The 15,617-nt window shown below is 38.0% G+C and overlaps 1 protein-coding gene across 1 annotated transcript in view; it reads left to right on the plus strand.

Moving 5' to 3' along the window:
- Positions 1–15,617, plus strand: part of SNTG2 (syntrophin gamma 2) — a 214,003-nt gene that overhangs the window by 66,714 nt on the left and 131,672 nt on the right. Inside the window, exon 4 of the mRNA XM_015816873.1 lies at positions 7,083–7,220. Coding sequence (XP_015672359.1) covers positions 7,083–7,220 — 138 coding nt within the window. The remainder of the gene's footprint in view (positions 1–7,082; positions 7,221–15,617) is intronic.

A 15,617-nucleotide genomic window follows, 5' to 3' on the forward strand; every position in this document is an offset into this window, starting at 1 on the left:
GGAGGATTTTAGGTAGGGATGATTTTAAGAAAATTTTAATTGACACACAGCTTCGAATATTTGGCTTTTAATTTGGTTTTATGGGGGTTTTTTTTGTTCTTTGATGTATTTTGTTTGTCTGTTTTAATATGCTGTGCACCGCCCTGAGTCCTACGGGAGAAGGGCGGTATATAAATTAAATTATTAAATTATTAAATTATTATTAAATTAAATTATTAAATTAAATTAAATTAAATTAAATTAAATTAAATCTCCATTTACAGATGGGTGGAAGGCTAATAGATCATATGATTGTGTCATAACATTCAGACCCCCCACACACAAACATTACTTTAACCCATCTCCCATTTCTTTCAAAGCAACCAAGCATCACATGGTTTTCAAGAGCATTAATCATTTTCTGAACATACAAGTAGAGTGTCCATCTTAGGAATAACAAGAAAACCACTCCCAGTGTGCTATCTGGTACTGAAATTATTGAACCACCATGTCAGGTTCTGGGTAAAAAAAGTCTGCAATCTATCATAGAATGCCTCTAGGACATAAAAAAAACCCCAATATCCTAGATAAGGCAAGAACATCTTTCAAACAGCATGTGTCACTTTGATGCCATGCTAGAAGCCAAAAGAGAGAAATGAGTTCAACAGCCTATAGTGTCAGTTTTTTAGAGCCAATGCCCAGACCACAAGACCCATGCCAGTTTCCAGACCAGATAATCATCTTCATTGTTGTAACACCATGAATGAGATTATGTTCTCATCCCTTCAAGTATATACTTGTAGAGAGTATAGAGGATGGCCTTGAAGGAGAACAGAAGGAACATCTATTACCAAGGCAATTATCAGGTAAATATGTTTTGAGTCCGAGTAAGAAAGTAGTTTATAAAAATGGCTCAGACAGCGCCATCCTTCCACTTCACAGGAAGAAAAAGAGTGAAGGGAAAGACATTCAAACTTGGAAGACTGACGTTGGCCCATAATGTAGATTAGATTAAAAAACATACTGTGTGCACTTAAAGCTACTTTTATTAAAACAGCTGTAGTTACAGATTCCTGCATCCTATATACCCTCTACAATGTTCCTCTCCTTCCAGAATCTACTAACCCAAGAATTTTGGAGATGCCTGGCCATCTCAAGGAAGGTGAGGATCTTCTTGAAGTATTCTCTCTTGAAAGCTCTAAACATACCTTCCACCTGCTTATCCTGCAGTAGCCAAAAGTTTAGAAGGATCTCCAGTTTTCCGTTCTGCTCCTTCAGGGAGAGTGACACCCTGTCCACAGTCATTACCAAAGTAGACAGCCGGCTGGTTTATGGACACTCTGCAAGTTTGTTTTGTTGGGATTCAACTTCAGTGTATATCTTCCCATCCAGATCCTTACAGCCTCAAGATACCAATTCAAGATTTTTGAGATGTAAGATCATGCCCCATATATTTTATGAAATTTGTTTATCATCTTTTTACAAATGTCGGATTATTTGAGAGCTGGGTTTATTTATTCCTTACTATGCTGTATTAACTCAGTTTTTTTTTCTACACATAGTTTTTGTTACGGGTAGTCCTTGGTTAAGTAGAGTAATTTGGACTGTGAACTCCATCATCTAAGAGACACAGTTGTAGAGTACAACATCATGTGACCACCCTGACTTGCAGCAGCAGTTCAGGCAGTTCCAGCTGTGGTCATTAAACAAACCCTGCATGGTTGCTAAGCATGACATCATGTGATCATCAATTGTGACCTCCCGCCAGCTTTCCCATTGACTTCGTTGGAAGTCGACAGTGGAGGTCACAAATGGTGATCATGTGACATTGGGGATGCTGCAACGGCTGCAACTTTGAATACTGGTCATAAGCCTCCTCATGCAGTGTTATTGTAATTTTGAATAGTTACTGGTTGTTAACTGAGAATTACCTGTATAAGATTATTTAACCTTATCCCGTTCAGGATTTTTGTATATTGGGTGTTACATCTCAGTGGACATGTATTGAATGGCCTCAATACTTTTGAAGATCATGTGCTCTGAGATAGATTATTTTGCATTTTGACGTAAAAGAGTTAATGAAGGCAAGATATAGATTTCATCCTAAGGATTGCAAATCAAAATGTTCATATCTCTTCCTCTGGTGAATTCACTCCAGGCTCGGTGCAAAAAGGGCAAGTTCAGGGGGAAATTTCGATAGATAGATAGATAGATAGATAGATAGATAGATAGATAGATAGATAGATAGATAGATAGATAGATAGATAGATAGATAGATAGATAGATAGATAGATGACAGATAGACAGACAGACAGACAACCTTTATTGTCATTTTTTACTGCGGGCACAATAACACACATTAAAAATGAAATTTAATTGCTTGCTCTCAAAGTGTTCACATACATAACACACATTTAAACATACTATATGCAACATATGTATAGACCTACACCCTTATATACTGTCCATCATGAATACTTAACGGACATGCAAATGAAGCAAGATTTACTGGGCAAGGGGAGCAGTCCTGCTGAGGTGGCCTAAAAAATTTTTTCAGGATAAAAGTAAGATTGTTATTTTGTGTATCTTACCTAAAAGAGGAAAATAAATAAAGACAGCCCCTAACAATTTTCATACACATAATTATGTATGAGATACGATATGGTAAGAACTAGTTATACCCTTTTTTTAAAAAAAAGGCTAGGGAATCCCTCCACCACCACCACTCTCCACTATGTGCAGCATTTTTACTCAGTCTTATTCCCCCACGGCTTATTTTGTAAGATGTTACTCAGGTCTAGTTGTGTCTAAAGAACTGAGAATGAAGTATTTATTATGCCCAACATATATTAAGAAGCCCCTCGCCTTAGTTGATTTCAGAGAATATGGGTGGATTGTATTAAAGTATATATACCTAACTTTTTGAAGAATCCCTATATGCATATATGACAGTGATGGCGAACCTTTTAGAGACCGAGTGCCCAAAAACTGGCCCCTGCCCCACTCCACCCCCTGCCCCACCCCCGCTCTGCCCCCCATCCCCTGCCCCACCTGTCCACAGGGCCACTCACTGCCTCCAGCGCCCGCCGCAGATCTCCCAGGCAGACCAGCAGCGCTATGGCGGCCATACTCTCTGCCCGCACCCTGCAGCATCAACTGCATGATGGGGTGTCAGGGCAGAGTCTTGTCTACGCTGCCTGGCTGCCATGTCCTTGGCTGGACTGCTCCGTGTGGGCCACGCTCAGGGGCAACTCTCCTTCAGGGGGGCTGCTGGAGAGGAGGGGGTCGCGGAGGGAGGCAAGGCTGGGGCAACAGCACGTGTGCCCACAGAGAGGGCTCCAAGTGCCGCCTCTGGCACCCGTGCCATAGGTTCGCCACCACTGATATATGACATCTGTTCAGAAGAGGAAATTTGCATAACTTAGAAAATCTTGCTTTCATCATACCATTTCTCTCCACATGCACTCATTAAGTTTGATGTCAAGAATTCTCTAACAAAATCCCACATTCTGATACCACAAGTCCCTAACATGATATTTGTGCAACCCCATCTTCCCCAGTGGTTTCATTGGTGCTATGATTAGGGAAGAAATTAATATGCATATTAATTTAACTTACATAGCATATAGAACAATGACAATTTCTTACAATTTTATGAAATAAATCTATTTCACATTGATTATTTATCATTGCACAATTCCTGATGTGGGAGTTTCATTTTGAAGACTGCCACTGCCATTCACCAAAGTGAGATTAAAAAAAATGAAGGGTATTTTCATGCCTTAAATAATCTTAAATTGCTTGTAAAATATTGTAGCTTGCAAAACACTGGCAAGCTTTTGGCTTTCTTTCTCAGACTAGGATAACTATTGCATCTTCCTTCCCTTCCAGCCTCCTGTTGGTGTTTTTAAATCTCTCCCTCCACTCTTACTATTTTCCTCCCTTTCCCTCTGTCATGATTGTCTCTGCATAGAAAGTGTCAGATGAGATAATCAGAGCTTTTCAATTACACTTTTTAAATTCAGGAGCAACAGCAATGTATATGGTACTCCTCCTTTTTCCATCAACAGTGCTGGGTAGTTGGGCTGAAAGAAGACCCTATGAATTTTTATGACTGAAAGTACACTTGAGTTTGGATCTTCCTGATACTAGTCCAATATCTTAATTAGAAGACCACATTGGCTCTCTAGGCATAAAAGCAGTTAGTTAATTAAATGCTGCTGAGTTGGTGCCCTGTGATGTATAGAGAAATGTGCAGGATTTTGACATATTCCTTTTAGTAACCTGTAACTCTTCCAAAGCCATTACCAGTAATCTCTTTGAGTTTGCCTATCTGCCTTAGTCATTGTCATCATTGTCAGAACCATGCTTTTCTAATTCATTATGTTTGCAGAGTGTGCCCAAATTACAAGAGCAGTTCCTTCAAATTAAGAAGACATGGTTGTTCATTATTCTAAAGCTACATCAAAGCATAGCTTGTCCACATAAAAGATGAGGGCATATTATAGTTTCATTCTGATGAAAGTATAGCTGCTACTTTTGATTATATTTGAGAAGGTATTCCCCCCCCCTTGTGTTCATATACAAATGAAATATCTCCTTTCTGAAGCCTGGAGTCGGCTAGGATATAAAGAAAACCTCTTTATCTCAGTTTGGACACCAAATCCATTGTGAGCTATTTCCCTCCTTCAGTAGGAGATGCATCCTACCATTATTTATTGACCACAAGACAATGCATGGTTATTTGCCAACATAAAACACCTGCAGATTATTATTTATTTTATGAATTTTCAATCTCTTATAAACTGTTTTGAGGATTTTTAAAGAGACTAAATATTCAAAATGACTCAAAATGAGAGGGAGGGAGAGAGAGAGAGAGAGAGAGAGAGAGAGAGAGAGAGAGGGAGGGAGGGAGGGAGGGACTGATTCTCTATTTAAGTAAGGAAATATCCTTGAAAGGTTGGCCCAATTGGTCATGGGCTGTCTAGTTAAATAACAAAAGGATCTTACATATCTTTTTTATGCTTCTGGCTCGGCATTGAGCTAATATCACCTGCATGCTTTATTTCCATTATATACTACTCTTATCACATTCATCAACCAACCTTCAACTCCATATTCACATAAAATGTTCCATAATTCAAGTTTATCGTATACTTTATCTAAATCAAAAAGCATGCAATAATTTTTATTACTTTGTTGCCTCCTTTGCTGATACCTGACATTTCTACTTGTATGTTCAATATAATGATAGATAAAAAATGAATACTGGGTCAGAAGTCTTCTTGTTTCCTACTGACTTCCTGCATAATATCGAAATGTTATCCATTCAGTCCTACTTTAGAAAATTTAATGCAGTGCTTATTTTCAATTTTAATTCAGATATGCTCCCCCCCCCAGAGTTTTACTTTTATACTAAATAAAAAAAAATCTTTGATTGGAGAAATGTTTTTAAATCTAAGGTCAAACCTCTGTAGTAGTTTTGTAGAACCCTGAAGGAAGTGAGATCAAATATATTATTCTTGTGCTGTCCAAAGATAATAGAGGTCCTCAGGTTATGGTGGCACTTGGGACCAGCAGTGCCATTGCTAAGCAGTGCAGTCTTAAAATGTGACATCATGTAACTGCATTGCTTAGCAACAGCAGTACTGATTGCCATTGTAATCCCAGGAAGTGTGAGTCGTTAAATGGGAAGAGGCAAGAGCACAGGGGGTGTTGTGAGGAGGCCGGCCAAGACCTTGGGTGGGTCAGCAGAGACTGCAGGAAGGAGAGTGGTGCTGCAGATGGGGGATGCTATGGACCTTGTAATCCAAAGTAGAATTCTTTGGGAGGAAATCAGTAGGAGAGACAACTAAGATGATCCAAGGCCTGGAGACTAAAACATATGAAGAATGGCTGCAGGACTTAAGTTTGGCTAGTCTAAAGAAAAGAAAAAATAGGGGAGACATGATAGCAGCATTCGTATTTGAGGGGCTGCCACCAAGAAGTGGGGGGTCACGTTATTCACCAAAGCACCAGAGGGCAGGACAAGAAACAATGGTTGGAAACTGATCAAGGAGAGAAGCAACCTGGAATTAAGGAGAAACTTCCTGATAATGGGGACAATTAACCAGTGGAAGAGCTTGCCTCCAGAAATCGTGAGCGCTCCATCACTGGAGATTTTTAAGAAGAGGCTAGACAGTCACTTGTCTGAGATGGTATAGGTCCTCCTGCTTGAGCAGGAAGCTGGACTAGAAGACCTCCAAGGTCCCTTCCAGCTCTATTCTATTCTACTGGGGAACTTATAATCTTCCCTGCTGACTTCCCCATTGACTTTGCTTGTGGAAAGCCAGCAAGTTCGCAAATGGCAATCATGTGACGTTGTTCACTGTGATGTTAGCATGAGCCAGGCACCTGAATATCTGGTTCACAGTCATGCGATCATGGGGATACTTTGATAGTGGGAATTTTGAGGACTGATGGTAAATCCATTTTTTCAGCACCACCATAAGTTTCGATCATTGCTGAATTGGTGGGTGTAAGACAAGCATTTCCTGTAAGTTATCTGCTTGCCAAGAAATATCTCAATATCCCAAAGTAAACACCTTTACTTGAGTAGATGCTGTAATGCAATCTAGATTTTTTTTTCCTTTTGCTGCATGGCAAGGTGATTTAGACAAGCTATTTTTAGAATTTGAGGTTATTTTCTAAAATGGTTAAAATAGTTTTGTTGCCTAGCATTGGGAAGAAACTGCAACAGCAATGTTACGTTGGAAATGGTGGAGGTTTAATAAATGATTTTAGAGGGCAATGTAGAAGAATTGGTCTTTTCTGTCAAAATGTGAATGGAATTAGATGAGCCCTTTTTATCAGTTGTGCTGTGTAATTTTGCCTGTATATAAGAACTAAATTTGGTATCAGTGGTATCAATATCATGGAACCTGGAATACTTCCCCTAAAAATCTTCCTGTAACTTCTTAACACTCTGCTCTGAAGAAATAGATGAGGAATATCTATTATTATAGATAGGCACATCGGGCATTATAGAGACAACCATATCATTTTGAAAAGAAACATGCTCAAAAGTCTGTCATTTTGATCTCTGATATTATTTTGCTTTACAGACAAAAACTGGAATTGCTTTGCTATATGATGAAATATCTGAAAATGCCTATGAAATCCGATTGAAGCTTTCAAAAGAGGTACTAACAATTCAAAAACAAGATGTCATCTGTGTTAGTGGAAGTGTTCCCAATGCAAATGTAAGTGCTTCTATAACTTTGTGCTTCAAATCTTATGGTGGGCTTTTATTTATTTTAGATTTTTTTATCCCACTGTTATTATTTTTATAAATAACTCAAGATGGGGAACACACCTAGTACTCCTTCCTATTTTCTCCGCCACAACAATCCTGTGGGGTGAGGTGGGCTGAGGGAGAATGACTGCCCCAAAGTAATCTAGCTGACTTTCATGCCTAAAGCAGGAGCACAAATCACAGTTTGCAAGTTTCTAGCCTGATGCTTTAACCACTAGACCAAATTGGCTCTTATCATTATTGTCATCAATATTGAAATTGCTGTTATTTCAAAACTTCCTGAAAGTAATTTTCAAAATTTCTAATTCTAAAAATGCTAATTTCAAAGTGATGTCATTATAACAAATTGTACAAAGAGAAACTAAAGGTTTATTATTTGAAAAGAATAACAAAAATACATTTCCCTTTGTAGCTATTAAACATGTGATAGATTAATTTAGTGCTCTTAAATGTTTTGGATGGTAATCCCGAGAATTCCCATACTGCTTTGTGTTGTGGGAATTGTCATTTAAAATGTCAGATCTTCAAAATTGTCTACCCTGCAGGTAGACATAACTATGAAAAATGTATTTGGGACATTACTCGATGGGATCTGCCCAGGAGTTCACCATTTGAACTCGTGGTTTGAGCCATGTTGATTCTTACAAGGCTTATGCCTTAGTTTGCTATCTATGCTTTGTGCCTAAGTTAGGGCTTTGCCTACTAAAAGTTTGTTTATCAGCAAAGTGAACTCAAGTTATGAGTAATTAACTGATGGCTCACAACCACTTTCCTTTCCTGGAAAGCTAACATGCAGGACAGGTTGGCTGATGCAGTGCAAAAATGGCTGATGAATTGTCTGTTTGAACATGATTTATTCATCCCCATGATTCCAGCAACTCAGCTGGTATTTGTAGAACAGCAACAGAAAACAAAAGGGAGAGAAACAGCCATAACTTTAAAAATTGTCTCTTTTACAATAAAAAGTCCAAAAAGTTTTTGTTTGATGTTATTTCATTGTTATTGTCATTCTATGAAACGTCTCATTCCCTTCATGATATGATGTCTTTTTTGCTTCCCTTTCATTACAAAGATGCTTTTCTTATCCTTTCTATTCTTATTCAGCAAATTCTTGCTATATAGGAAGTAAACCTCTTCTCATGTTTTAATTGCTTTCATAATTTTATGAGTTTCGTCTACCATTTTCCTTCCTGTTGTTATTTTTTACCTTTTTCACTTTATTTCACTTATTAGCCTAGATAAGTATAGTTTCATTGCATCAAATCCAATATTGAACATGGGATTATGTATGTAGGTCAGTCAGGTGATAGACTTATCCAAATAATTCTAGTAAGGAAAGTTGTCTTATACCTGGTTTTTAGAACAGAACATTGATTTTTGAAGTTCTTTTTACTGGATTTTTGTCCTGGATTTGTCAAGATTCTAACTGACAGCAGAGAGAATCTCATAGTGATTAAAAAAAAAACTTTTGTAAAGGTTTGAGATATTTCAACTAGGAGTCCCTTGTTTTTAGATGACCTGGTCTTGCTTGTCAGATTTTGTCTTATAAACTCTCAGTCCCTTAAAGAAAGGTTGAACTATCCTCTTTAAAGTTTCCTGGAAATGGACCAGTTGCTTTGCCAACAGGTAGATTAGTTATACTATATTCTGAAGGTGAAGGAATTATTCAAAGAGGATACATGCTTTAATAATTATTACATAATTGGGCTACTTTTGGATAACATTTCTGGAACAAAACATGAATTGTCACAATGATTATATTCAGACTTTGCATGCAGAATTTTCTGTAGTTTGTAGGTACAGATCTGAGAACAACTTGAGCTTTTTTTCCATAATCTTTTGGAGCCTCTCAGGAATGGTTAGTCTTAATCCAGAGCCTAGGTTTAGAGATCATGGATGTGTAAAGATTATCATCTATAACAGGGGTGTCAAACTCGCAATGTCATGTGACGGGTTGCGACATACTGTGACTTTTATGCCATTGCCGGCAATGGGGTGGGCGCGGTTTTGCTATGATGCATCCGGCCCGCGGGCTGGCAGTTTGACACCCCTGATCTATAACTTATTTAAATCTACTACTGTCCTATATCTAACTTGTTGGCAAACATCATAAGGCATGCTGGCTGAGGAATTCTGGGAGTTGAAGTCCACAAGTCATAAAAGGGTCAAGTTTGAAGACCCCTGCCTTAAAGCTTAAAAATGATAGGACTATCATTTTTCAAGACCACTTGGCAGTTACAGAGGGCAGCTACATAATTCCAGGAAAGGACTCAGCAACTTTAGCTAGTTGCAGACAGAGGATGTACCTGAAACAGCTGTTTAGAGTGCAAATTGTTGCACCATCTGTTATGATAGGCTAAGTAGGGTCTTCATCATGGCCACAGGCATTTTCTGTTATAAGACTGACAAAACAAAAATCGCTTTGGCTTTTTTTGGGGGGGGGGCAGAGGGAAGCAATCTTATAAAAATATTGCAAAGCTACTTTTTTCTTATTTAAAAAAAGTCAGTATAATTAATACAAAAAACCTAAACTTTCCCCCCATAACTTATGAAAGAATAATGACTATCGCAGAGGGGGGAAAATAAAATAGGACACAGCAGAAGACTTATGTTTGTGGTGTGTGTGTGTGTGTGTGTGTGTGTGTGTGTGTGTATGTGTGTGTTCAATAATCTAGCCAAAAGGAATATGATTATTACCAACAGATAAAATAAGGTAGCATGTCATTAATGTTTCCAGCTTGTATAAACTATGCAGGGAAGTTTAAATTATTAATAAAAATAGAGCTGATTTGCACAGAATATTTCAAAACTCATATATTACAGCAAAACCGTTCAGACCTCAAAATTCAGGCAATATTAAATGTTAAATTCTGTTACATCAGTCATCACAAGTAATGGATATGTTCCAAAGCTCTCTACAGGCTGGAACTTCCATATCCAGCTATGAGGATAAATAATTCGAGCCCATGAACAATACTTGGAAACTTTTGGTGTGTAGATTCAAGTTGACGGGCAATATTGTAAATCTGTACGTGGTTGTTCCTTTGTTTTAAGATTGTACCAGAAGAAGAGTTTCTACAAGGTACTTATAAGAATCTAAGTTCAAGAAACACCATAACGTTCTTAGAAATAGACATTTTAGGGACTTAAGTTAATATGCAACTAGAAAAAAATGTTTGTTACTTCCTTGAATTTGTTTGGTCATACCAAACTCTATTCTGTTTTTCAAATTTAGGCACATTTTCTACAAGATTTTGTGATAGTTCAAATATCCATAAATATTCCCTATAGTTTGAGAGAGCAGTTGTATGTTTTCGGATTACATATTAAAAAACCACATCCATACCCACATTAAAATTTTTGATACCACATTTGGAAAAATTCTCTCCATGAAAGTTTAAATTTCACTAACATTTTTCTCCTTTGACTTCTTATGCCTATCATGGTTTACAATAGTTATTTTTTGTTCCTGATGGTAACTAAAATATATATTTATTAAATGAGGTAATACTGTAGGAGAAGAAATGCGTGAAAACAGAAAAGTAAATTTAAATAAAGTTGTTAAGATAAGAATGTATTTTTGTTGAACATGTCTAATTGACTATGTATCCTGCCTTCTAGTACTACTGTCTGAAAATAATACTGAGTAACTACAATCTACTATTTATAAAACTCAATAGAATCTCATTTTGAAGACAGCTTATCCTACATTTAAAAAAAGAGATGGTTGTTTAAGGCTAAATGTTATATTAAGATATTTCTGAGTACTGCACATTTGGAAGGGTCTAGGCTAGGGGTCCCCAACCCCCGGTCCATGGACCAGTACCGGGCCACTGCATGCCAGCAACCGGGCCACACAAACAAGCAAAGCCCCATCCTTGAGATGCAAGCAGCCCACAAAAACACGCACCCTCTGGTCCATGGAAAAACCTCTCTCCATGGAACCGTGGCCAAAGGGTTGTGGACCTCTGGTCTAGGCTGTTTTCACACCTTATGTTAAATAAGCTTTGCTTTAATCATGGCTTGCTAAATCAGAAAGAAACCACCACTGTGTTCTGCTTATTAGATTTATATCCTGCCTTTCATTCAGAAGCTCAAGAGGGCATGCATTGGAATCCCTCCTTCGGTTTTTTCCCATGGAAACCTTATGAGATATTGGCCTGAGAAAAGTGGAGAGTGCAACATCACCCAGTAAGAAACTGGACCTCCATATTCCTAGTGCAAGACATTAAGCACTATTCAGGAAACAAAAACCTAATGAAAGAACACAAGATCCTTGGGAAAACAAATAGAGAGTCTGTAACTCATAACCCCAAATACTTTAGCCAAATTTAGGGGAAAAAATGAAGGTATTACAAAAATCTTCCCCTCCCTCTCCAACAAAATACTACAGGTTGTTTGAAGAGCAGAGGATTTCTTCCATCACTCACTTCCACAAAATGGGACTTGAACTAAATCCAGTTGCAATACATTATTAGTTTGTTCTTTTTTGAGCTAGAGGTGATATAAGTGATTGATTATGTGCAATCAAGTCGGTGTCAAGTCTTAGCAAGAAGACTAAACAAATATAGGTGATGATTAAATGTGAGATACATGGGTCATTTTGCTTTTTAGGTACTTTCCTCATAAACGGCTTGCTCTTCTGCTTTGCTGAAGAGAAGGGAAACCCGATAAAATAACCTCATAGCGTAAGGTGGCACAACCAAAATTAGTGAATTGACTGGTCATTCACAAATAGCATCAAAAGATTTCTTACTTTTGCATTCTCTTTACAAATAAGGAAAAGCTTAAATGTTAAATTCGGTTACATCAATCATTCCAAGTAATGGGCATGCTCCAAAGCTCTGCAACATTATAAAAACTCAAGTGATAACTTTGTTTTTATATAGAAGCATATTTATTTTTTGTTATACAAATGTTCTGTACCTCAAGACTTCCAAATATCTGTTGTCACAGACAAAGATGTTCTAGTGTAGGCAACTAAAGGCAACTGATATTACAGAAACTGCCCTATGTTTCCTAGGTTAGACCTCACAGATGTCAATGAACTTGTATATTGAAGTAAGATGGAATGTTAATTAATTTTTCCTTGCCCAGGTTTACTGCCTGTATTATGATGGTATAATTGTGCCATGCCATTAAAAGAATTATTTCATCAAGGGTACCCAGAATATATAAATGTATACGTGCATGCACAAAAAGATGTACACAAATAAGTAACAGAAAATGTATCAGTTATGTCTTCCTTCTGAAGCATCTGTGTCTTCTTCTTCATCATCCTCATCCTAGTGTTTTTCCCACAGGCGCAGGGTCTGCTTTTCGGGTCAACAAGCGCCATCTTGCATGATCAAATGTAGCATCCAGGTCCAAATGGGCAGTTTTTAAATCTGCATTTATTGTATCTTGCCATCTTTGCTTTGTCCTTTCAAACAGGCTCTTGCCATCTGTTTAAAGTGGAAGGCAATATGGGGTGCTGCTTGTATAACATGGCCATACAGGCATTTCTCCCATATTTTCTCCAGTATTGGTGCAGTGCCCATTTGCTTCCAAACTGCATCATTGCTGACATGGTCAAGGGGAAAAAAATCTGACAATCGATGAAGCTTGCACTTCTCCATGGTGTGTAAAGTGTGCTCAACACATTTGGTGACTGGTCGGTACTCAACATCATGTAGAACTGTTGGGCACCTCATTGTTTTATACACCTTCAATTTTGGAAAGATTGGCATCTGTCAATCACAAAGCACACCAATGATCTTCTTCCAGCATAACCGTGCATTGCATACTCTTGTGGAGTCTTGGTCTTTGATATTGCCATCACTTTTTTGATGGGATCTTAGGAAACAGAAGGTGTTGGTCTTCACTAGATCTTCATTGCTGACTTGTACAGTCGCAGTGCTAAAGACTGGAATCTAGATATTCAGTCTTTTTGATGTTGAGGCACAGGGAAAATTGGCACAGGCAGTTTGTGCATACAGCTGCAGTTATTCTGTGGTGGTAGCTGCGAGGATGACATCATCATCATCATCATAGAGCAAGATTCAGGAAATGTCTTGTTGCGGTTCTTTTATGATAGTATCCATGATGAGAATGAACAGCAATGGTGCTAACTCTGAACCTTCATGAACACCAACTTTCACAGGAAAGCTATAGGAAAGACCGGCAATGCATCTCACGAAACTGCTGGTATTTGTATACAGCATCTGGACCATGTTATCAGTTGCTCAAGTACACCTTGGTCATATAGCACATACCAGATTAACTAATGCGGAACATGGCCAAATACTTTTTCAAGGTCGAGAAAAGTCAAATGTGGCTTTTCTCGGTGTTTCTCCATAAGCATTTGAATTGCAGAGATAGTGTCTGTAGTACTAGAGCCTTTGACAAAGCCTCATTGATTGGTACTGATTTTTATGACATATTGAAGTATCTGTGTCTGTGAGAGGAAAATCAGTGTACATATTGCAGAGCCCTAAAAACACATCTTCCTGGCTTGCAGAAACATTTTTGATCCTACGTTGACACCCCCACTACCCAGGCCATACAACAGACCCCCTTTTCCATCCATTCTACAGGCAGAAGATTCCCCTGGCCTTTTGTAAAAATGCTCAAAGACCTGTCTCTGCTTACTTGCTTGGGGTCCACAGAACCCTGAAGCCCCTTGCCATCTTTTAAATTATTTTATTCTTTTTTTTAACTGTAATAATTATAGATAGCTTTTATATTTTTATGTATACTTGTAGATCGCCCAGAATAGGTTTATGTAAGGAAATGGGTGATTTCTAAATGATAAATAAATAAACCAGGAGTTAGGAATAAAGTGGGAGCAGTGCAAATGCTCAGTGGTTAAGACTCTGGGTTTGCCAGCTGGAAAGCCGACAGCCCAGGTTTGAGGCCAGAACGCTGCACAATGGGTGAACTCCCATCCTTATCTTATCTCCCACCAATGCAGCAGTTCAAAAGCATTCAAATGCGAGTAGATAAATAGGTATCATTTTTGGTGGAAAGGTAACAGCACTCCAGGATGTAATGCTAGCTATGTGACTGTGGAAACATCTTTGGATAGCGCTGGCTCAGTGGACCTTGAAACAGAGATGAGCACTGTTCGCTAAAGTTGGCTATGACTAGCGGAGAAAATCCACAGGGACTCCTTTCTCTTTAGGGCCAAATGTATTGCATGCACCCAGCCATAGTGATCACCAGTAACTCAAAGGAAAACACAGTTTGCACATGCAAAGGCATACTTCTACAGGCACAATTAAGTGAAACATTTCACAGATTGAATGTATTTTATTTCTCATGCATTGTGAGAAATGTAGCAGACTCTAGGCTGTGTAAAGAATTTACAGTATAAATGCAGTATAATGCTGTGCAAGTCAGCATTAAAATCAATAAAAGCCACAACCTAATTTCCAATTTCAATATTAAGAAAATGGCTAAAATTAAATTAGCAATTATTTGGTATTGCTGGTTACAATTAATCCTCAAAGGCCATCTGGAAGAGACAAGTTTGTATCTGCTTCCAGAAGAGAAAGAGGGTGGGGATCGTCCTGGTTTCTTAATCTGACTTAGCATTCTACAACTACAAAGAGAAGAAAGAGAGAGAGAGGGCATAATATTATATTATTTTAAATGTGTCTGCCAAAAGGCTTGTAAGTTCTTCCCACTTGCTCCCAGTATCTTTATTTTATATAATTCAATTAATATTCTGTTTCAAGTGCACAAAAAGAATTAAGTTCCTGTTTAACATTCATAAAAGCTGTAATAATTCTGAGGTAGGTTATTTTGCATATACAGTATGCTGTGAGAGTTCTTCACTTTCCACCTACATTTTGTTATTTAACTTTTTTACTTCTATTTTTTTACTTCTATTTTTCCATAAAGCTTAAGCAATAATACAAACTATGTGTGTGTGTGTGTGTACACACGCACACACACACACACACACACATACATATATATCCTAAATTTTTGGGTTGCTAACAAAGAATTAAGGGACTGGGATAGCTATTTCGAGCTGATTAGCTCTCATCAGCCAGACATACCCTTCTGAGATTCGAACCTGGGCTGCTTGCACATTAGTCAGCTGTGTTGACCTCTAGGCCACAGGCTCTTTCTCACTTTGTCAGCTGTATCAGGGAGGGAAGAGACCAGGGAAGGAGATTTCTTCCTCCCATATTTGGGCCGACAGGGTGCATCAAAAAAACACTCAAGATATATGTATACAGGCCCAAATATAATCCCTTTGCTGAATTCCAATATAAAAGGGAATGTAGGAAAAGTGATCATACATTTTGCCTAATCTTGAGTGTATATATATATGTGTGTATATATGTGTATATAT

This window comes from Protobothrops mucrosquamatus, unplaced genomic scaffold (assembly GCF_001527695.2).
Source record: "Protobothrops mucrosquamatus isolate PMUCROS unplaced genomic scaffold, P.Mucros_1.0 scaffold515, whole genome shotgun sequence".
Lineage (NCBI taxonomy): Eukaryota > Metazoa > Chordata > Lepidosauria > Squamata > Viperidae > Protobothrops > Protobothrops mucrosquamatus.